A 24899-nucleotide genomic window follows, 5' to 3' on the forward strand; every position below is an offset into this window, starting at 1 on the left:
GGAATCATCTGGTGTTTGTTATAATGTGATACTGAGAGGTAACTTTCATCCTTTTTTCATGGCTACAAATGTTAGGAATTATATGTACAAATATTTTTCAATGTGTTACATAAAGTATTTTATCTTATTTATAGCCTGTTCAAAATGAATGTTTCCTTATGTTCTGTGAATTATCAAACTATTCACATTTAAAGTTGATTATTAAAAGTAATGAGTAAGTTTATCTTAGACTAATATTAAGTCAGATTGCTTCCATGTGAATAGACTAGTTGATGGAGATTTAATCATCTGGAAAATGTATCCTTACACCATATCTTACTCTTTCAGCAACAGATGGGTGAGATGAAACTACAACTTGAAAATGTCATCAAGGAAAATGAAAGGTAGATCATTTAGCTTTTGTTTCTTTTTTTTTTTTTTTTTTTGCTGTTTTTGGCAACTTTCAGTTTTGTTATTTGATACATAAAATCTACTGGTTAAAGGACTATGCTCTGGCATCTGATTTTTGTTGTTGTTGTTGTTCTACTCCTGGCTCCAATTCTTGTGACCTTAAGTAAATTATCGAACTTCTTTCTGCTTAGTTTTCTCATCAGTGAATTGGAAATATTAACGAAACCTTTTACATAGGGTTGTCTGTAAGGGTAAAGCCTTTTTTCAAGGACTTGGAATAGGGCACACAATAAGTATCTTATAAATGTAATCAATTGAGTGTCATGTATTATGTATTTTAGGAAACATACTGATAAAGCAGAAATTTGTCAACCCCCATCCTGCTTAGGAGGGACTAAAAATGTTGCCAGTACTGATATGTCTACCCATATTTTCATCCCTGTTTCCATTCTTCTTCCCTTTGCCAGAAGTAAACACTATCATGAATTTTGTGTTTATCTCTGTTTAAAAATTTTATAGGTGTGTCTATCCACAAACAATATGTTGTTTAGTTTTTCATGTTTAAAAACTATATAAACATCATGTCATCTAGTAGTCTGGTACTTACTTTTTTTCACTGAATATCATTCCCAAGTACGAGAGTTTCCAGGGATGAAATTACTATGTCATAGATTATACAGCGGTTTAACCTTACAATATAATACCAACTAAATTTTCAAAGTTACATTCTCACCAGTGATATTTCTAACTTTATATTGACCAATACATTTTACTAGCACTAGCTCTTATCAACCTTCTTAAATTTTGTTACTTTGTTCATTGTGGTTTTAATTTACGTTTTCTAAATACTAATATGGCTAATCATTTTTCATGTTTGTTTACCCATTTGGTTATCTTTTCTCATGAAATATTTATTCATCTTTCCCATAATTTTCTATTTATCTTTTTCTTATTAAGATGTCTGTATTTCCCTTACATGCCTCCTAGTGGTAAAATTTTAATCTTATCTGTAACTCCAGCTTCAGAGATATCTAAGAAATATAGTTTCAGGCTTTTGGCCACTCTTATAAGAGGCAGAAATATGGAAACGAACAGAAATGAATAATAAGTGGCAATTATTCATACAACATAGTAGACAATAGATGTTTAAAATATCTATTCCCAGGTTACAGGATTTGAGGAACAGAACTTTCTATCTTTTTCTTTCAATCTTAAGATAGTGGAAAAAACTACCTTAAGATATTTATTTGGGAATATAAGGAAATTCTAAAAAGCTTTCTGTTTTTAGAATCAGAAAACAGAAAGAATATAAAGTTAGTACTTAATAAATTAAAGTGATTTATTTTGCATTATTGTTTAATAAGTTTGTTGGTTTTTGTTTTCTGATATATAAAGTTTTAAAATTTGACTTTACTTTTCCTGATTATCATATCTTTAGTGCCAATGTTAGTCAGAAATGTTCAATTAATATTTGTTGTATTAACATAAAACATTTATATATATTCATATTTACATATATATTCCTGTTTAGATCTAGATGCTTCAAGAAAGAGAGGCTCATGTTATTTTAAAGCAGTTGGAATATATAACGAGGAAATATATGTACTGTAACTAGAACTGGGAAAACATCAGGATCATCACTGAGGATATGCTTCTCTTTCCAATTCACAGGGTTTCACCCTGCCTTCTGTGTAGCAGCTCCTTCCACTCTTCTAACCAAAAGGAGAATTCTGTCTCTTCTATAGTTCAAATTCAAGACACCCAATCCTGTTGGTTTAACCAACTACCAACACTTGTATTCATCAGAGCTCTTCATACCAGCCAGCTTATGGTAGACCTTGATTGATAGGGCTGCCCTTGACTTAATCATTGACTTCCCTGTACACAGTATAGCTCATGCAGTTTCCTAGAGTCATGGGCTATGGACGGGGTGACTTAAGTCTGGGCACGGCAGACACAGTAACTACAACATATCCTTGTAGATCAGGATGCAGTTGCGAAAAACCTTTCTCTGACTGGAGATATCAGATAAGGCTCAAACTGCTGGGTGAAATTCAAGATGACTCTTTCAGAATAAGTGGTATTTCATTAGCTGAAAATAAAATATATGTACCATAAATTACAGGTCTATTAATATGGCTATATCTCTGCATATTTAGGGAAATTATTCATGATGAGACTTGGATGGGGAGTGGGACCAGATTACACAAGATTTTACATATTTTGCTAAGGAGTTTGAACTTTTCCTACAGATAGCAGCACTACAGTGAGCCCTTGAAGGATTTTAAACACAGGAGAGGGTGAGGGTGCACTTTAGAAGGATTGTTTCCAGTTGTACTTCAGAGCTGGAGAATACCCTTCCTTGGAGTGGCCTAAGAAGAGAATCAGTAATTTGCCTTATCAGGCTATTCTGCATTAACCCCCAAAATAAAGCCTGCCCCATAGTCATGGTGTGGACATTGTCACTAAGCAGGCTTGGATTTAGAGGATGAAGAAAGTTTGTCCGGTGAAAGGAGAGGTCACACAAAGCAGTTGTCTAGAATGTTTTGTATTTATGTATATTTGTCTAACTCTCTCTTCTGTCTCATTTAATTGATTCTAAGATGTACTTTCTCCCCTTTGTCCATTTTAACACCTCCAAAGTGAGATTATCCAGAGTCCATGGCATGTCAAAGGTTGTAGGCAGCAGTTTTTCTTTTTCTTAGTACATAAAAGAACAGTACATCTTAATATCAAGAACAAATCCAGTTCAGAGACATATAGGCTGGAATTGTGTTTGATTCTTCTTTGTCTTTATTACTCACATTATAGCTGGCATCAGATATAGTAGACACCCTCTTATCTTCTGACAGACTAGTTGGTTTTTTGTTTGAGAGTCAAAAAAATGGTGGATAATAAAAAATAGATAATTTAAAAATTTTGACTTTGAGTTAATATAAAGGAATGTGCATTCCTTAATTTTTTGATATGCCAGGGTCTTAACTTTAAGTCTGTTAATTGTAGTTTTTTGTTGTCTGTCATGTGTAAACCATATAAGTGTATTTCATTTATAATTTCCTTTTCAATTTCTTTGAAGAAGAATGAGAATTCAGAGATCCTCTTTATTTCCTTTTAATCCTATGTGACTGTAATTTTTCTGACTTCTTGTAATTAATTATCTTCACTACTTCCATTTTAACAGCAATTGTTCAATTTATATTTATTGAGATTTTCACATTTGGCTTAGGTTTCACAGAAAAAACAACTTCTGTACTTTTATTAGTTTGTGTCGTATTTAATTCAATTATGCAGTTATAATAACAAATTTTGGCAGATATTTTAGCTTGACTTAAGATCTGCTGCAACCTCCTTTTAATATGTTTTCCTATACTTCAGAGGCTGGAAAACTAGTCCAGGATATGAATTGGGTGCTGCTAATGATAAGCACTTGAAGAGACCTACATTGAGACTCAAGTAGGAAGAGAGGCTGAGCCTCTGGCATGTATTTGATTGTGAGGATCTAACAAGTGTAGTATGGCTCTTGAGCCCACTGCTTTAGCAGTCACATCTCTCACAGCTGTGACAGGGTGCTCCTGTGAATGACAGCTCTGCCAGCAACTTCCTGATCTCAGGATCTCAGCCAAACAGGTGTGATCCTGTAACCACCAATTGGTATAACTATTTCCCGATAGTCCAGCTTTCTCACAGTGGCCAATGTAGCAGTTCCCTCAACAAACTAGTTCTGCAGTTAGCTAAACCAGTAAGATTGACTTTTTCCCCCAGAATTTGTAGTGCACTATAGAAACCAACTAACTAATGGTAGCAGCCAAAAAAGCAACTATGCATGTTACTATTGGATGTGTGGTACTATTAGAGTTATTAATAACAAGGATAACACTATTTGCCTCCTGGAATCTTTACATGATTTCCCTTCTTACTATCAAGCCAAGTAAGTATGATAGAATTTTCTCCTTTCTATTTTCCTATGGCTCTTCCATTTTGATTTGCTCGTGTATTTGAATGAATATAAATAGGACCATAACTGTCTTATTAACCTGTATATAATCTGTTCAGATATTTGTTGAACTGAAATCATGGACTTTTATGGATTTTTTTTTACCATACTGCATTGCCATTTTTTTCATTGCTGTGGCCAAAATACCTGACAAGAACAACATAGAGGAGCAAAAGTCTATTTTGGCTCAGTGTCAGAGGTTAGCCCATGGTCAGCTGAGTGCATGGTTCTGAGGCCAAGGTGAGGCAGAACAGCATGGCAGAAAGGCATGGTAGACGAGCACTGCTCCATTCATGGTGGCCAAAAAGCAAAGAGGGAGGGGAAGGTGCTCCAGGGAAGAAGAGCCCCTCCAGGCCACACCCTCTGTGACCCATCCCATCCAGCCATGCCCCGCTGGTCTACAGTTACAATCCATTTAGACCATTCTAACTAGGTTACAGCTCTCATATTCTAATCATTTCACCTCTGAATATCCCTGTATTAACATAGGAGCTTTAGGAGTACATCTCATATTCAAACTATAACACATACATAAAAATAAATAGTACCTTAAAATAGATTAACTCCCTAAACCTTTATGGTACTTTAGTGGTTTTTCTCAATTATATTGCTAATATCTTTGTAGAATCAGATAAAATTTATCTAATCAGTATTTACAAATATGTATTTGTATGTTTCAAAGAAAACAAGGCCAAAAATAAGCAAGGACATAGAGAATATAAGGAGCTCGTTCCAAGTATATGTGCATGTGTATATCTTTTGCAAAAACTCATGTATTAGCCAACAACAATATACTTTATTTTTCAAAGATGCTTGAAACATTTACAAACATAGTTATAAACTGCAAGCCCTGCCCACCACATGCACGCATACAAATTAAAAATTAATAAATAAATCACGCCTATAATAAAATAGCAAAAGATGGACACAAAGAATTTCTCTTTACTACATTTTCAAATAACTTCAGATATAAAGAATCAAATACTAAAATTAAAAACTACCGAAAATGGACAGACTAGGCATGTCAGTGCACATCTATAATGCCAGCTACTTGGGAGGCAGAGTTAGGAAGATCCCTTAAGCCCAAGGGTTCTGACCAACTGGGTGACATAGCCAGATCTTGCCTCCAAAAAAGAACAGAATATCAAACTAATGAGATATAGCCAAAATAGTTCTCATAACAATTTGTCATTTTTAATAAATTGAAAATAGATAGTATTGTTTCCATTAAAGGCAGAATAGGTAATTAGTCTTCTTACGAGAAAAACTATAAATCTGGACAAAAAATAATAAAAATCAAATCTGTTTAAAGGAATGAGAATTAGTGAGGTATTATAGAAGTAAGAACAGGAAAAGAAAGAAACGCAGAAATGTAAGCCTGCATTTGGGACTTTTTTCCCCTGGTGGTATACTGTCCCTAAAGAGGTGGAAAGAGGTTTAAAAACTAAGATGAACTTGAGACAAATTTACATGGCTAGAAAGGTGAATATTGACTTTCACTGTCCATGGAATTGTAATAAGTGTCTCAGCCTCTGGGTGTTGGATTGGGATAGCCTAGGAATAGGAGTGACTCCAAATGGACTGATGTAAAAGCGTGGCTCTGAAGTGTCTTGACTCTTTGATATTGGCATAAAATGATCAGGATTCGAGAAAAAGAAAGAAGATCATTTTAAAGGAAGATGACATCATTGTTAGGCCACAAAATATCACTGAACTTTTTTATATGTAATAATATAGCTTATATGTGGCATAAAAAGAACAAGTGACTGGAAGATTAGAGTTAGCATGGTAAAACAAGGTTCTAAATCATAAATAATGGGAAATAGAAACAGATCCACAGGCTGGTCTCCAAAATATGCTTAATAGTTTCAATGAAATGAGATACAAAATTGAGAACTTTGATATGAGAACTAAAACCTTTTTTAAAAAAAGGACCAGGGCTGGGGATGTGGCTCAAGCGGTAGCGCGCTCGCCTGGCATGCTCGCCTGGCATGCGTGCGGCCCGGGTTCGATCCTCAGCACCACATACCAACAAAGATGTTGTGTCCGCCGAGAACTAAAAAACAAATATTAAAAATTCTCTCTCTCTCTCTCTCTCTCTCTCCTCTCTCTCTCTCTTAAAAAAAAAAAGAAAAGAAAATTAAAAAAAAAAAAAAAAAAAAAAAAGGACCAAATACAAATTCTAAACTGAAAAAACATACATTACTAGAGATGAGATGTAATTGAAGAGAGAATTAGTGGAATGCTACAAGATCAGAGAGACAAGTGGAGAGAATATGAGAGTAAGGTAAGAGATGCAGGGAAAATAGTGAAAAGAGCTAAAATTCATGAGTATTTAACCCTTAAACAACATGGGTTCAAACTCTGTGGGTTCACTTAGAGACTTTGTTAAAAAAATGGAGTAGATTTCCAACAATTTGAAAAAGTTGGCAGATTAACACACTATGTAGCCTAGAAATGTTTTTTAAAAGTATGTCATGGATGCATAAACTATATGTAGATAAGAGTATATTTTACCATTTACTATCATAAAATCTACTCAAATAAACGGTAAAATTTTATTAAAACTTACAAAGACCATACATGGCACCATTTATAGTTGAGAGAAATAAAAACACATGTAATGATACATAATTAGATCTTTGTTTTATTATTTTGTCCATTTCATTTGCTATTGATTTAAAATCATTGGGAGAATTGATAGATTATGATGCAGTAAATTTTTGATGAAGAAATATATGTCATTAAAATGTTTATAGAAAAGCTTTCATAATAGAATGTAAATATTTTAATAATAGTTTCAAAGCAGACTATATCGGCAGCATGACAAAAATCTATTTGTTTATTTTTAACAGTAAAAATTTTGCTAGAAAATACATTCTGCTAGAAAATACAGCATTATTGTTTTTCCTCTGGAATTCACCATGTCTTTCCTGAAATCTTACCATATTTCTGTTCATTTTTCTCTATTAAACATAATTTTATATCTATATGACAAATCTTTTAAAAATACTGGTAGATATCTTAAAATAAAAGCATTCCTGTTATTGATAGTTCTAAGTACTTTTTAATTATAAAATAATTAGCAAGTCTTGTCCTTCCTTAGAGAGTAATTTTCATTATTTTTAAAGTAATTATTTCCTTCATTTTATTATATTTGAGAACTTTGTTTTTTCTAGTTTCAGAGGAGATTTGTAGTATGAGATACTTAAAGTTTTAAGTGGATGGGATGTGACTTGCATTTTCACCTTGAGATATATTTGCTATAAATAATATTTTATGGTAGCAATTATATTAAATATGTATTTTCAAAATTTTTTAATATTATAAAATTTGATTCCTTTTAGTTTTATATGATTAAAAATTATATAAAACTATATATATAAAAGTCTCTCAAGTTGTACTTTTACATAAAATTAAAGTCTCAAGTTGTACTTTCCTATCCTTTTTTTTGTTTTGTTTTGTTTTGGTAATTGTTTTAAAGCTTGAAATATCTGTAATTTAATATTAAGATTAAAGGCTGCCTTTATTTTTTTTAATTTGTTGCTGAGAATCGAACCCTGGTCCTGCCCGTGCAAGGCGGGCACTCTACCGCTGAGCCACAATCCCAGCCCCACTGCTCTGTTTTTTAACTGAACTAATTGATTCAAATGAGTTTTGCAAAATACATTGAAGAAAGTAACAAATAATTCTGCAAGATATAAGGTGCCATATATCTGACAGCATGATACTAACACTTGAAATTACTTTCTAAAATGGCTTGTTTTTATCATTTACTAAGGTGTAACATCTGAATTTTGCCTTTTTTTCTTGAAAAAATAAAATCAAGGACAAATGAGCTCTGCTTCAGTTAATTATTACAATTTAATGCATTTGAAATTGTTCATCTTTTTATTCACAAAACACAGCATTTAATGGTGATTAAGCACTTTAAATTTTTTATTTGAAGTCTACTTAAAAATTGTACAAAGAATTATTTTGGAGCCACGTGTTTATTTAATTGATCCCCAAACAGTAATTACTGCATTAAAATAAATTGAAATTATTGCTACATTAATTGTTTTTCCCAAAGGTTGCACAGTCAATTAAAAGAAGCTGTTGAAAAGCAATTGGAGGCCCTTCCCTTTGGCTCAGAGATAGGAAGTGACATATATACAGATGAAGAAACAGTCAAGAACCTTCAAGAACAACTGCAACTAGCCAATCAAGTAAGTGATGGTATCTTTTAAAGCTTTAGACTGATTTTACAGAGATTTTTAAAAGTTTGTGCTTTATATTATTTATGAATGATAGAAAGTAACAAAATTATTGGCACTTAATGATTTTCTTTAATTTGTCAGAATTGCTTTAAAAAAAAAAAACTTGTATAACTACCATTCGGTATTTGCCCAGTATACTTTTAAAAAATATATATATTTTTTTTAATTGCCAATGGATTTTTTTACTTTATTTGTTTATTTATATGTGGTGCTGAGGATCGAACCCAGGGCCTCACACATGCCAGACAAGCACTCTACCACTGAGCCAAAACCCCAATCCCCCCCAGTATCCTTTTTAATTGAATTATAAAGCTTTTGATATGATTAATTTTTTTGTCCTATAAGAATATTTTAATGTGAAAGGAAATTTTTAAAAGAAAACCACATTAGCTGGGTATAGTATTACATACCTGCAATCTCAATGAATTGGGAGACTGAAGCAGGAGGATTAAAAGTTCAAGGCCAGCCTCTACAATTTAGCAAAACCATGTCTCAAAATTAAAAAAAAAAAAAAAAGAAGAAGAAGAAGGTTGAGAGTGTAGATCAGGGTGTAGATAGATCAGTGGCAGAGTGTCCCTGGATTTAGTGCTTAGTACCACACACACACAAAAAAATAATAAAATAAAATAAATAAAAAAGAGAAAATAATTTTATCCTACCTCCTTAAATTTACATTTTTCATTTTTCTGTGTTTTCTTCTGATATTCTTTTATTCAATTTTCAAAGATTATACTATTACATTTTTCTAAAGTCATAGTTCTCCTAGAATTATACTTTTTCTCTTTTTTTCTTCCCTCATAGTGATTAAAATCTATGGAAAGCTGTAGCTGTGTTCTACATATCCTGTTTTTCAACACTATAAATTTTTGTCAGTTTATACTTAGGAGAATTTATTTCACAACTTCATATTCTAAGTGTCTCATATCTTTCAATTGCTATTCTGCTATTTTCTAGCTGTGTAATTATAGAAAAACTTCTTTGGACCTCAATTTCCTCACTTATAAATGGGGTTAGAATCATAGATCACAATTTGACTTTATAATTATCAGTGAAAAGTCACATTCTTTGGGAGTTTGGTTTTGAAATTCTTTGCTTATGAAAGTGATATTTTAGTTAAGTCAGAAAGGCTATATTTGTCTTGAAAAGAAACGTGTATTTAACATTGATTTTTTTTTAAAAAAAAAAAAAAGGTAAATTGAGGGAGTTTAAAAATCAATTAGGAAAAAATGATGAGGAAAGCATAGTCTTTGTTCCAGACTAGGAGGGATTTACAGTCGTTTTTACGAAGTAAGTAAGTGGAAATTAGCTTATACTTAAATGACTTCTTACCAAATATTAAATCTATCCTTCAAAAGCTGTGGCACAGTGTGCGCTTCTTACTACTTCAGAAGTATTAAGAAACCCATGAAACAGAATTGTCAAAATGTCACTTATGCTTATTACTTATAGAGGACCTATTTTTGCATTTATTTATGAAAGTCTTATAAAACACAAACAATTGCATTTTTATCCATTACTAATTGAAAGAACTTGTGTCATGTATCAAAATTCCATGAACCCAAACTAATCAGATAAAAATTAAATATAATTTAAAGTCAAATATTGGGAGAAAAAAAGAATTCTTAGTAACATTATGCTTCATCAAAGTACAGCCAGCCCCTTGTATATTTGTATTATATATCAGTGAAGCAACTATGGATCAAAAATAGCTGGAAAAGCTGGGTGCAGTGGTGCACACCTTTAATCCCAGCAGCTTAGGGGAGGCTGAGACAGGAGGATCCTGAGAGTTCTAAGCCAGCCTCAGCACTGCTGAGGCGCTAAGCAACTGAGACCCTGTCTCTAAATAAAATACAAAATAGGGCTGGGGATGTGACTCAGTGGTCGAGTGCTGCCAAGTTCTTCCTTGGTACTCCTCCCCCTGCCCCCCAAAAAATAGCTTGGAAAATTTTTTTTCTGTACTGAACATATACAGACTTTTGTGTTATTTATTGCCTAAGCAATATGTCATCAAAGTATGTAGCATTTATATTGTATTAAGTGAACTGCAGATAATTTAAAGTATACAAGGTGATACACTTAAGTTATATACAATTACTAAGACATTTTACATAAGGGACTGTCATACACAGGTTTTGGTATCTGGGAAGGCAGCAGTGGGGTGAGGCCCTGCAACAGGCACCCTGTGGATACCAAGGGAGAACTGTAACAAGCACGCCATGGTGGACTGCCAGTCTAAACATCTTCATTCATTCCATGCATATTTATAGCTCCCTGTCCCATGGCAGACAGACCTGCTGAGCCAGGTTCTGGCAGTGCAGTAGGGAGTGCTGGTTCCTGCTCTGGGTGCACACAGACTTAGAAGCTAAGTATGGCAAGATGGTGGGTGTTGATTCTAGTCACATTGGTTCCATTTTACTTTCAGACACTGTGAGTGTCTCACCTTCCTCATTTATATATGGAGATTATAATAATTTTTATCTTATGGGGTTCTTATGGCAATTAGGTTTTTAAAAATCCCCATAAAGCACTTTATAATGCTGAGCATATATGTAGGTAATTGATTTACTATATTTTTATTATTACTGAGCAGCAAGATAGACAAGTAAGAATTAAAATTATGTGCAAAAGATATAGTGTAGAGCAAATATATTGCCTTAGAAGCTGATAGCAAAAATACAGTATTAAGTAACTTACTTAATATTTTTAGTTTCGAATATGTTGTTTTGTTACAGTAGTGTGATTTTAAAAAATCTTTGTGGAAGGCAACTTGACACTAAGAACTTTAGAAATGTTTGTATCCTTTGACCAAGTAATTAATTAAATAATGATATCAAGTAGATTCTAGGAACTCTCCTGAAGAGTTACATGTGAAAACATATGAATAAATGTGTTTATATAATATTTCTAACAGTGAAAATTTGGAAATAGTTTAAAAATCTAAGATGTGAAATTAGTTAAATTGTGGTTTGTCCAAATGATAAATTCATACTATTTAAAAAATAATATATTAGTTTTAGGGTTTTGTTTTGTTTTTGTTTTGTACCAGGGATTGAACCCAGGGGCACTTAACCACTGAGTCATATTACCAGTCCTTTGTTGTATTTTATTTTGAGAGAGAGTCTCATTGAGTTGCTGAGGCTGGTTTTGAACTTGCAATCCTCCTGCCTCACCCTCCTGAGCTACTGGGATTACAGGCATGTGCCACCACACCCTCTTAAAAAATAACATATTAGTATATAATGTGGTACTCAAGATTTAGTTTAGTGTCCACCATGATCATCTGAGAGGTTGTTGAAACAGATTACTACTCTCCTAGCCACACTCAAGTTTGTGACCCACGATATCTGAGATATCAATAGTTTGCATTTCTAACAGTTCTGAGATGAGGCTGGTGATGTAGTCTTTTTTTAAAAAAAAATATTTATTCTTAAATTTTAGGTGGACACGATATCTTTATTTTTTTACACTTATGTGGTGCTGAGGATCAAACCCAGTGCCTCATGCATGCTAGGTGAGCACTCTACCACTGAGCCACAACTCCAGCCTGCCTCCATGTTAGTCTTTTGAGAACCCACTAATTCTAGGAGAGTATGGGTTTTGTAACTACTAATGCAAGTGATGCTTGTCATCAGGCAGATTGGGGAAAAAATAGAACCTTTTGAAGTATGAGACATTTCTATGACTTGAGTCATTAAGAAAATGAAATGAAAACTAAGTTTTACGGAAATGAAGAGAATTATCTGGGATTATTCAGCCGAAATTTTTAAGATATCATAGGTGAACTGCAGATAGTTTAAAAATTTCAACCCAAGTCTTCGGGCTTCAGATTCTGTGTAGGTCTACACTTTTTAAAACTATGGTAGTATTTAGGCAAAACCAATCTATGGCATTAGAAGACAGGACCACGGTTTTTTGGTGGGATTCCTGACTTTCAGGTGATGGTAATAATGCTCGCTCTCTCAAACTGAATGCTGATTCTATAACTGTGTTCACTATGAAAGTTCATGATTTCCGAGTTTTCTGAATGCACGTTATACTTCACGAATTGTTTCGTAGAAACTCAGAAACCTATATTTACTCACTGTGTTCTTTTTAAAAATGCATACTGTTCCCTTTCACCTTCTTACTGAAGCTAAGAGGGTGGATTTGCTCTGACCTGGTATTTGAAAGGTTGGATTTATGGACAAAGCGATGAAGATTTCTTCCAGACTCAGTCAACAACTTGCTGAGGGACCTTAGGCAAGTTACCTGAACCTTGGTTTCTACTTCTATGTAGTCAGTAATGGCCTCTACCTAATGGAGTAGCATTCCTCAATCTTTTAGGTTTCAGGATCCTTCTTCAGAACACTTAAAAATTATTTAGAACCTTAAAGACCCTTTTGTTTTTGTTTTGTGTTTTATATATCGATCAATATCAATTGTATTACAAATTAAAACCTACTTTAGAATTTCTAAGGTTTATTCTTTCTGTGGAACAACTAACAGTTTTCTTTTTATAAGTTAATTTTTTTCTTTGTTAACTTTTTTTCCTTCTTTTTCTTTATTTTCTTCTCATTATTATTGTTTTGTTGTTGTTGTTTTAAGAGGGGTCTTGCTGTGTTGCCCAAGCTGGTCTCAAACTCATGTGTTTAAGTAAGCCTCCTGTAGAATAGTTTTAGTCTTTCTCTCTGATAAGGCTGTGAAATGTTTGTACAAAGATAATTTCAGAGAAAGAAAATTTTCATCTTTGGGGTTATTCTCTAAATTATTGTTAATACAATTTTAAAACATCAAAAATTATAACTTGGATTGGAGATGTTGCTGAGAGGTAGAGTACTTGCTACTTTGTGAGAGGGCCTGGGTTTGATCCCTCGTACTATAAAGGAAAATATGTATATGATACAATTGTGATATAGTCACGTACTACAGAATGACATTCAGTCTATGATGGACTGCATGTCCAATAATGGTCCCACAAGATTTCATCACCTCCTCACCAAGTAGCCATTTGTGTAAATATATGATGTTCACCAATGGCAAAATTGAATTTCTCAGAACCTATTCCTGTCATTAAGCCATGCGTGACTTTACCTCTTCATGCAAGTTCTATTTTCAGTCTCTAACTTGATAAGAACTCATTTGTGACATGATCTATTTGCACTATACAGTAAATAGTCTGCTAATAATTTAATGAATTTTTCCCCATAGGAAAAAATTCAGGCTATAGAACTCTGGCAGACTGTTGCCCAGGAGTTGGACAGACTGCAGAAAATTTACCAGGAGCACATGACCAAGGCCCAGATTCAAGTATTTGAAAGCCAAAAGCAAAAGGTAGTCTTAGATTTCATGATTTCCTTGTGTGTCTATAAGAAATTGCATTCTGAAGAAACTGCATTAGAGAGGAGTACCAAAGTTTTCTTTACTGTGATTTTATGTTAACAATAAATGGATCTCTGCTGCTCAGAAATCCCTTAAACAGGTAAGATAATTAAAGCACTGCCCCAGTGCACATTTGCTTTTATAATGGGATTAGCAATAAAAGCTGTATTTAGTTCTAAGAAGCAGCTATTAGATTATTTTATATAAATAGAGCTCTGAAGCTTTCTTTGCTTGATTTCCTACCTATTTTGAAACAAAATAGAACCTTAGGTTATGGTGACAGTGCTATGTAAAATAAAAATGTTCATATCATTAAATGTGGCCTGTTAAAAGTAGATGTCAAGTTTATCTGCCATAAATTAATCAATATCATATAATACAAAGAGATCTTAATAGTTATTAAGATAACTGTTTTAACTTTTAACTTTTCCTACCAGAAGCAAAGTCATTTTACATTCTTTCAAAGTGTACAGCTAGATTTTGTTTTACCTCTATCACAAGAACTTGCTGCCTCAGGAGACCATTCCACTGGAAAATCTGCCTTCTTTAATCCTTTGTTGGTTTTTTGACTGCCAAGTACATTGAACACTATGGACAAATTCTAATTCTAACCTCTTTTCTGTGTATCTTGAGAAGCAGTTATTTAGGTTGGTTCTCATACTTTTTTAAACTCCCATTATAGACTTTCTTAATTTTAATTTATGAATATTTCAATAATAATTATAGTTAATTCCTACCTGAAGAAGTCATATAACAATGCTCACATGATGCTTTACAGTTTTAAAAAAATGACTTTTTCTATACATGCCCTGGTTTTAAATAACCCACATGTAACTTGAGCCATAACTTTTACCTTTCAGGTCTAGAAACCATTTTTTTTTTTTTTGGTACCACTCCCCAGACTATGTTGTATTTTATTTAGAGACAGGGTCTCCCTGAGTTACTTAGCACCTTGCTGTTCCTGAGGCTGGCTTAGAACTCATGATCCTCCTGCCTCAGCCTCCCGAGCTGCTGAGATTACAGAAGTGTGCCACTGTGCCTGGCTAGAAACCATTTTTTAATAAAAGTAAATTCTTGAGGATTGTTGCCTCATTTAGGTCAGGGAAACCCATGAGGTTTTTGGTTTTTTTGGTTTTTCACCTGAATAAGATCATTCTTATACCTATGCACTAAGATTTTTTTTTTAATATGTGACTTTTTAAATAACACTTAATCTTTATTTCCCTGCTTGCCTATTGATTTGGTTCTGTCTTCCCACTTATTAACAGCCTCTCCCAACTTTGTGTTACCTATACAAATAGTGTTTAATAGGATCATAACAACTTATCAAACAACCTTATACTTGTAGAACATGAGAATTTTTTAAAAAGCATTGGGCAGTAATTCCTCTGCTGTGGTTTCTTTTGTAGATTTTTTAAGTAGTTTTGAATGTGGTTTTCCAATACTTGACAGGGTTTCTCTAGCATTTGGAATTTATGTCTTTAAGTTTTAAAATAGTATTTACTAATGGATTGATTTCTAGAAATAATGATTTTTACATGAAACATAAATAGCTACATTAGTATCAACATTGTTTCCTTATTATTTAGTCATTTAAAATTTTTTATTTCTTTGAATATTCACACAATAATAGAAGAAACACTAAATTTATGCATAATGACTTTAGATTTAATTTTAGTTTTATTTCAAATATGGGTTGCAAAGAAAATGTTATTCATATTCTCCTCCTACCTTCCCACTAGGATCAGCTGACCAGATTTCAACAGCTAACTACGCAACTCAATGTTGGTAAAGAGAGTGCAGAAATGGTAAGTGAAAGATCCATTTTACTATACTTGTTGATATAAACTAGAAATTGTCACTGTAAATATATTTATTTATGCTGATTTAAATAAAAAAACCATAAAACATTCATGACATTAAAATAGGTAGACAGTATTTTTTTTATCTTTCTCTTATACTTTCAATCATATGACATAGTTCACAGTATCTGAAATATTCCTAATCTGAAGACCCTCTTAGTGTCCTTGGTAAGATCTCCTAAGATCAGTAATCTAGACCTGAACTCTCATGAGTAGACTGTATACTTTATGCATTGTAGTGCATCTAACACCAGGTGTATGACAAGGAGAGTACACTTCTTTGTTGAATGAATGAATTGCTCATTTTCTTCAAAAAAATAGGAAACCAAGAACCATGTGTCAATTAATTATCAGTACTAACTTGGATATACCTAAATTTCCCTGCAGTCTCCTACAACAAATATAATTAGTTCTTCTAGTTGCATTCTTTACCTTTTTGTTGTCCTACTTGCCTTTTGTTTTCTTTTCTTCTCAGAATTTTACTTGTCTCTATTGAGTAATAGAATGATGACATGCCAGGTAATCTCGCTCCTTCCTTTCTTCACTCTTGCTTATTTACTTTCTGATTCTTGTTAGTATTCAATAAAAATGTCCTTGTTTAAGAGTAGAGTTGCATCATCAAAAGTAAGTTATCCAGTTTTATTCTACTTTAAAATTTTTTCTCCTTTAAACATATAAAATTTATTCAATAAACATCTCCCTGTTCTACTTATACTAACATTAGAATTCTAGTCACTTAGAACTTTTAACAATATATGTCTAGAGTTTTAAAATGCTCATGATGTACTCTAAACAAAATGATTAGTGATTCTTGAAACTAAAAAGAATATTTTTAAAAATATATTTCTGTAGGAAATTAATACTCTAACCTAATCACAATTATTTGTAATTTCTTTTGGTGTATCTCCTAGACCCATGGGAATTATATAATCCTTTGGTACCTTATATACCATACAGACCCTACTTTATTAGAAATAGCCCAAAATGATTTTGATGAAAGAAAGCTATGGAGAATGGGTGTTTGATTACAGATAAGGAATACCTAAAATCTAAGGCAGAAGAATTCATGGTGTCAGGCCAAAGCTCTGAGTAAATAAAGTGATAAAGGAGTGGCAAGAGGATAAAGGAAAGTGTTATAAAAACCAAAGTGGGGGCTGGTTGTAACCTCAGTGGTAAAGAATCTGCTTAGCATGTGCAATTCCATGGGTCCAATCCTCAGGACTAAAACCAGAAAAATAAGAAAAAAAGGAAAGAAAAACTTTTGTAGTTGGTTAAAATAAAGGAAAATGGTTGGGAAATTTTCAAATGAGTTTTTTTAATATATATATAAATGTCAAACAAGACTACTAAGTATAAAAGGAATAGCCTTAAGTGCCCAGAAAGATCGTGCGTATCCCAGAGAGCACTCAGAGCACAGAGGAGCCAGTTTGAGTCAAGATCAAATTTGAAGAAAATTTCCTCTAAAAAAATCAAGCAGTTTAGGGGTTGGGGATGTGGCTCAGTGGTGAAGTACTTGCCTACTATGTGTGAGGCCCTGAGTTTGATCCCCAGCACTGCCAATAAATAAATAAATATCAAGCCATTTCCATTAAAAATTGTTTTCTGATTACCTGAATAAACTCATTAAAAATGAGTAGGTTCCTAGAGATGTATGATGAATTAATGCATGTGTAGTGAATGAAACTGGGGCAGCATGGCAGAGGAGGGAGAATTAGAACCTTCTTTCTTCCCACAAACACTGATTGGATAATTATTCATGGACAAATTTCTTTTGTGAGAAATCAGAAATTAATTAAAAGGCTCTTGCATCCCAGGAAAACGTGAAACTAAACTCCTGGACCACAGGAGGGGGATTTGGACTCTTACTGGAGACTCTGCTTCAAATGAAGCACCATGTTATCTAAAAAGGACCCCCTAACTCCTACCAGCATCCAGAGGAAGTAAGAGTTTGGTATGCACATTAAGAGCCCCAACTTTTCTGAAGGGGCTCCAGACTGCCTTTCATCCTCCCACCTTTGAAGCTCTAACAGATGCAGCAGTCTAGCTTCCCACAGGAGAATGCAGGCACTGACTGGGACTGACAAGTATCCGTGATCCTATTCCTTGCTCACTATAGAGCAAGTGAATGGAAAACCAGCTTTCAGCTTCCCCCTGAAGCAAGAAAGAGATCTGTGAGTCTAACTCCCCAGCTTCTCAAAGGTTTTCCAGAGAACTAGTCTGTCTTGCCAGTGTTAGGCTCTGTTCAATCCACCACAGTCTAGCCAAGCAAGGAAGAGTGGAGAAGGTGGCTTGGGATTTTATAGGTCATAGCTCTCTGCACACTCCCAGTTTAGCGTAGAGAAGGACAACAAAATCACAGCTGCCACCCACCATCTTCCTGGGGAGGAAAAGAATTGGTAAAGGCCTCCCAAATCTCTGGTTGACTGATTGTGGGGGTCTTCTATTGTAAAAGGCAAGTCTGTAAATACTACGAGGATTATCTGCTTTCTCTAAGACACAAACACCAAAATAGAGTCAGAAAAATAACCAGCTAAAGATGTTTCAAACAAAGGAACAGATAAATCTCCAAAAATCAGTCTTGCTGAAAAAAGGTTGTGGTTTACCTGATAGAGGATTAAAAGTAACTCTTATTAATTTGTTCACCAAAGTCAAGAGAACAATGCATGAGCAATATGGGAATTTCAACAAAGAGAAAATATATAAAAATACCAAACAGAAATCAAAGAGCTAAAGAACACAGTACACTGAACTTGAAAACTTCACTTAAGTTTCCATAGAAGGCTAAGTCAAGAGGAAGAAAGAATGCGAGAACTGAAAAATAAATTAGTGAAATCAAGAACAGCAACAACAACAACAAAAAGTGAAGAAAAATTGAAGAAATACCATTAAGTAGACCAATATATACATTATGGAAGTTCAAAAACAAGAAAAAAAAGAAGGACCAGAAAGTGATTCAAAGATACAGTGGCTGGAAACATCCCAAGTCATGATAAGGAAACAGATATTTATGTCCAAGAAACCCAGAGGACACTACATAAGACAAATCCAAAGAAATTTACATCCAGACACAGTATAGTCAAATTTTGAAAGCCAGCATATTTTGAAAGCTGCAAGAGAAAAGCAACTTAGCCATATAAGGGAACCCACAAAATAACAAATAGAAGATTTTTTAGCAGAAACCTTGCAGACCAGAAGGGAGTGGGATGATATTTTCAGAGTACTGAAAGAAGATCACTGCCAAACAATAATTCTATACTCAGCGAAACTCTTCTTCAAAATGAAAGAGAAACAAAAAAAATCAGGAGTTTATCACCACTAGATCCATCTTATTAAGAAATGGCAAAGGGAATTCTTTAAGTTGAAAAGAAAGAATGTTAAACAGCTACACAATAACATAAGAAAGTGTGAAATGTGTTAGCAAAGGGATGTAAAGAATACTGTTTTACTCTAGTGGTGGTGAGTAAATCATTTTTAATTCTGATATAAAAGTTAAAAGGCAAAAGTAGTACAAATATGTTAGAAGATACATAATACAAATAGATGTGAATTGTAACAATAATAACAAATGTGGGAAAGAGAAGCTAAATATAATGGCCTTTATATGCAATTGAAATTAGTTATCAGTTTAAAATGCATTAATATGAGGTACCCCCTCACCCCCAACCCCCAACCCCCACACACATACAACCAGTAGTCCCAGCTGAATACAGCAGTGTTGTATTCAGCACGGCCAGGTGGCCTGTGTAATTTCATAAGAAAGAGAAAATAATCAGGATATTAACAGAAAGTATCAGAAAGTAAGATAATAATAAAAAAAAGACAAAAGAACTGTAAGATTAACTGAAAACAGCCAACAAAATGGCAGTATTAAATCCTTTCCTATCAACAACTACTTTAAATGTAAATAGGTTAAACTCCTCAGTGAAAAGTGACCCAATGGATTTAAAAAAAAAAATTATATGCTATGTATAAGAAATTCACTTTATATTTAAGGACACACACATAGGCTGAAAAAAGAATACTTAGCCCATTTTAAAATCAAGTTGTTTGTTTTTTACTATTGAATTCTAAAAGTTCCTATAGTATTTTAGAGATTACTTCTTGTTTGAGGTGCCATTTGCCCAGATATTTTTTCCCAGCCCACGGGTTGCCTTTCAACCTACTTAGTTTCCTTTGCTGTACAGAAGCTTTTTATTGCTATAATTTTTACTTGATCATTTTTGTTCTAATTGCCTTTGCTTTTGGTGGCATATTCATGTACACGGCTAAGATCACTGTCTCAAATCTTTTCCTCTGGGTCTTCTTCCAGGAGTTTTACAGGTACATGTCCTAGGTTTAGGTCTTTAATCTATTTTTTAGTTTATTTGTGCATATAATATAAGGGTCCCATTTATTCTTTTCCGTGTGGACCTCTAGGTTTTCCGCACACCCTTGACTGAGGGCTCCCCGTGCCATCTGTGTATTCTTGGCATTCTTGTCAAGGTCTGTTAACACGTATCTGTGGGTTTATTTCTGGGATCACTAGTGTGATCCACTAGTGTGACTTCATGCCAGTGTCCATTTTGTAATTAGAAAATGTTTTGCCTCCAGTTCTATAATTGTTTCTGAAGATTGATTTGGCTATTTATGGACTTTTGTGATTTCATATGAATTTTAGGATTTTATTTCTATTTCTGCAAAAAAATTCCATTGGGATTTTGATAAGGATTGCATTGGATCTGTAACTTGCTTTGGGTAGTATGGACATTTTCAAAAATTAAGTTTTTCAACCCTTGAACACAGAATGTTTTTATTTGTTGTATCTTGTTTTCTTTGCTCTGATCATTGTTATTTTCTTCCTTCTGCTTTGAGGTTTTAAAACTTTGAGGTTTTAAATTTTCCTTCATCAATGTTTTGTAGGTTTGAGTACATAGGTCTTTCAGGTCCTCAGTTATGCTTAAAAAGAATCACACATATGAATCCTTTAGTATAATGGTAAATGAATGCATACATGGATATATGAGAAATTACATTTCTCTACCTTAATTCTCAATGTTTCACATTTCCCTTTGTTGTTTTGGTGGGATCTTGCAATATTGCTCAGGCTGGCCTCAAACTCCTGGGCCCAAGTTTTCCTCCTGCTTCTGCCTCCTTAGTAGCTGGGACTCCTGGTGAACACAGGGGGTTCAGCAGCACAAAATCATATTGGCTGTAGACATGCAGCATTCCATTGCTCCACAGTCAGTCATAGTGTGGCCTGCAGGGTCTCTACTAGAGATAAGACTTCTTTGGAGGATTTGCATAGGAGGAACACGCGTAAACCCCCTCACACTGCATCCTCCAGACACCTTCAGTGGGACAGCAGCCTTCCAGCATCTAAACCCCATCTGTGTGTTTGCTATGGAGACTTCCATTAGGTACCTGTGATTGCTTAAGTCCTTGACCATTGATGATCAACTCAGCCTTCAACTCCCTTGCCACTCCCTGGAGTCTGAAGTGGAAGGTGGAGGGGGGTAAAAATTCTAGCCCTCTAATCACATGGTTTGTTCCCCTGATGACCAGCCCCCATCCTGAGGCTTTCCTGGGCTCTGCTGCCAAGTCTTCTCGTTAGCATATAAAAAGACCACTAATTTGGATGTTCCAAGGGTTTTAGGGGCAGCTTGCCAAGAAATTGGGATTACCAACTCTGTTTCTTAGTATAAATCACAATATCACAGGCCCAATATTCCATCTAGTTGTTTGGTTTTTGTTTTTCACTTTACTTGTGTGGTGTAATCTACCTACCTCTCAATATTTTTTTTTCTGATTTTTTGATCTTTTCAATTGTGCTTTGTGAACTTAATACTAAATTCTGGTCTGTGATAATCATCTTTTCCATATAACAACTAAATCCTAAGGCTTGCTTTTTGTCTCAATAAGGTATTCCCTCATTCATTCCTCAAAGGTCTACATGCCTCCCATGTACTGACTCATATAACAGGCTCTGAGAGTTCTGAGAGAAGCAGTCCTCAAAAAAGGCTCATATAATAACCAAGAATATGTAAATTTGTAAATATAATATGTAAATTTATAAATATAATATGTAAATTTGTATGTATGTATAAATATAATAAGTAAATTTGTAAATATAATATGGCTTGCATTGTGAAGTTACAAATTAAGTTTTATCTAAATGCAGAAAATAAGTAGTCAATTTAACCTGAGAGTGAGTGGACCAGTCAGGGTGTTGAGGGTTAAATTCAGGCAGAATGTGAGTATCTCAGGCAAGGGAAATCTAATCTTGGATTAAAAATCTGAAGTCAATGAAATTGGATAGAGGATGAGAGAAGCACATGAAAGCTGCCTTGGGGACTTTAGTAGGAGAGGTGCAAACATGATCTGTTGGGGCAAGAAGAGACTGAAATCAAGTGGTAACTGTAATATAATGTCTACATTATATTATGTATAATATAATTATGTATAGTCTTGATTTCATTTTCTTCCTGCCCAACATAAATATACGTGTGTCTGTGTTGCCGGAAAGGAATTTGTACCATCACGGTAAAACCAAAACAGATAAAAAGTCACTTCCCTTAAAAAAAGCTTTTCTCCAGGTAGAGGGTTGCCTCATATCTTACTTTGAATTCCTCTGTAAGTAAGTGAACCTGAGGAAAGGGTTCTAAATCATGTTGTTTATTTAGGAGATAATACCAAATAACACCAGCAAGGGAGTAGGGAAGAGAAGGAAGCTAATAAAGGACTTTTGAAATTGAGCGAGTTAGCTCTGTGGCTGAAACTTGATACCACTAATGAAATATGAAAGCCAGGGAAGAACACAGGCTCAGGTTTCCCACCCTCGGGCCAAGGGGACTTGGGTTACCAATACACCAACAACTTTAGTCATGCCGGGCGGAATGCTGTTCTACATGTGTAGGCTTCACAGGTAGATGAGCAAAAGAGGACCAGGTTTCCAGAGCAAGCGAAGACAGAAACGCAGATAAGGCTGTCTGAACCAAATCAGGTGTCCACTGAAGTAAAGATGAGGAAAGACGACCAGGGACGTGGTTCACCCTCAAAACACAATATCATTCTCATGACTCTCATTTCATTTTTTTCTACTTATATGCCTTATGGTTAATCTTTAAAAATAGTTCTTAAATGTTCTAATACTGATTGTCTTTCTTCTTTTCCTGTGACAGAGTAACCAACACTATCTGAAAGCATTATCCGAACAAAGTGTGGAAACTGAGCAACTCCGAGCACAACTCAGGTATCTTCCAAACTGAATTTTGTTATTTTATTAGTAATTACTTTTTTTTACAGGAGCTCGTGATACCATAATTTGCTTATGGGTTCTTTTTTTTTCTTCCTTTTATTAAGTATCTGTCAGTAGCTTCTTATATATCTGATCATGTGGGACAGGAAGAGACTAAAATCAAGATGGTTAGTCAGGAAATAATTATAGCATACACGTGAAGGAGTGTGATACAGAAGAAAACTAGTTCCTTTGAGAAAATATTTTTACACACAGAACACTACTTCCTGTCTTTCTGTGAACTGCTATATGGTTCCCACATCTGCTGTTTCTCTAGTAGGTAGTACCAAGAAGCACCACCAGTAGAGGAGTGGGGAGTGAGCCAGGGAAGGAAAGTAGAAGGCAGCCAGCACAGATGCTCCTTGACTTATGGTGGGTCGTGTCCCAATAAAATCACCTTAAGTTGAAAATACTGTACGTCAGTAATGCATTTAACGTACCAGCCTACCAACACCATAGCTTGGCAACACACTACATTATAGCGAGGCCACTGTTAATCTGCGTGATTACTTGGCTGACTTGGGGCTATAGCTCTGTGCTGCCACCCAGCCTCGTAAGTGTACCAGACACCTGTCAATAGTCCCCAAAAGATCAAAATTCAAAGTACGGTTTCTAATGAATATGTCTCTGTTTCAGACCTTTATAATGTCAAGCCATCATAAATAGGGACCATCTGTATGGGATTTTTTAAAATTGCACAATTTAGAGCCAGGCACAATGGCATATGCCTGTAATCCCAGTGGCATGAAAGGCTGAGGCAGGAGGATCGTGGGTTTAAAGCCAACCTCAGCAATAGCAAGGTGCTAACCAACTCAGTGAGATCCTGCCTCTAAATAAAATACAAAATAGGGATAGGGATGCGGCTCAGTGGTTGGGGGTCCCTGAGTTCAATCCCCAGGATCCCCCCCCCCAATTATACAATTTAATACTGTTTGTATATTTACTATTCATTTGTTTAATAATCATTGCATTTAATAGGTTTCACGGGCAAATCTCCAAATAACTAAAAAAAAAATTTCACTTTCATTTCTCCTAGTCCTAATACTTAAAATTCAGAAGTACAATCATGTAAGATTTGTTCTTGAATATTCATTTGAAAATATCTTTAATATTTTAATAATGTAATATAAATTATGGTTTGTTAAATAAACTATTTCATTATGCCTTTCAAAATACAAGCATGTGTTTTACCCCACAAAATAAGATATTGTTTTCTAAAAGCAGAATCTTTAATTTTTTTCAAAATTTTATTTACAGCTTTTTATATTTTGATCTTATTGCCTTTGTCAACTTTCAAATTTAATATAAGATATTTACTTTCTATTTCCTTAGACATTTTACTTGTGGCTTTTACATGATTCACTTTATTTCTCTAGCTGTTACTGATTTTGTAGCTTAAAATAACAATGGTTTATTTAATTACAAGATCTTACTGTTTTCAAGATAGAAATTGTTTTTTAAATTATGAAACCATGGATTGGAGTTGTGGCTCAGTTGTGGCTCAGAGCGCTTGCCTAGCATGTGTGAGGCACAGGGTTTGATTCTCAGCACTGCATATAAATAAATAAATTAAATAAAGGTTTATCAATATCTAAAAAATATTTTTTAAGAAATTATGAAACCAGTATAAACTCCATTATTATAAAATACTCTAGATAGTAGATTATGTCAAATTACAATGTGATTCTCACATTAACTATCCAGAGTTAGCATAGATTCCACAGATTTAGGGCACAGTCCCCATTAAAGTTACCCTCATTCAG

At 34.2% G+C, this 24899-nt stretch overlaps 1 protein-coding gene across 6 annotated transcripts in view; it reads left to right on the plus strand.

Annotated features, from left to right (window-relative positions):
• SCLT1 (sodium channel and clathrin linker 1) overlaps nt 1-24899 on the plus strand; it is a 174448-nt gene that overhangs the window by 31876 nt on the left and 117673 nt on the right. For 5 of the 6 annotated variants that reach the window (XR_014023321.1, XM_081304470.1, XM_081304471.1 and 2 more), the window contains exons 5-9: nt 328-383; nt 8457-8592; nt 13831-13953; nt 15744-15809; nt 23021-23091. Coding sequence is in view for 5 of the 6 variants with exons in the window: in XM_081304470.1 (XP_081160596.1) it covers nt 328-383; nt 8457-8592; nt 13831-13953; nt 15744-15809; nt 23021-23091 (452 nt within the window). In the remaining variant the exon portion in view is untranslated. The remainder of the gene's footprint in view (nt 1-327; nt 384-8456; nt 8593-13830; nt 13954-15743; nt 15810-23020; nt 23092-24899) is intronic. The other variant, XM_081304473.1, reaches the window with a different exon arrangement.

This window comes from Spermophilus citellus (assembly GCF_964194105.1).
Source record: "Spermophilus citellus genome assembly, chromosome: 8".
Lineage (NCBI taxonomy): Eukaryota > Metazoa > Chordata > Mammalia > Rodentia > Sciuridae > Spermophilus > Spermophilus citellus.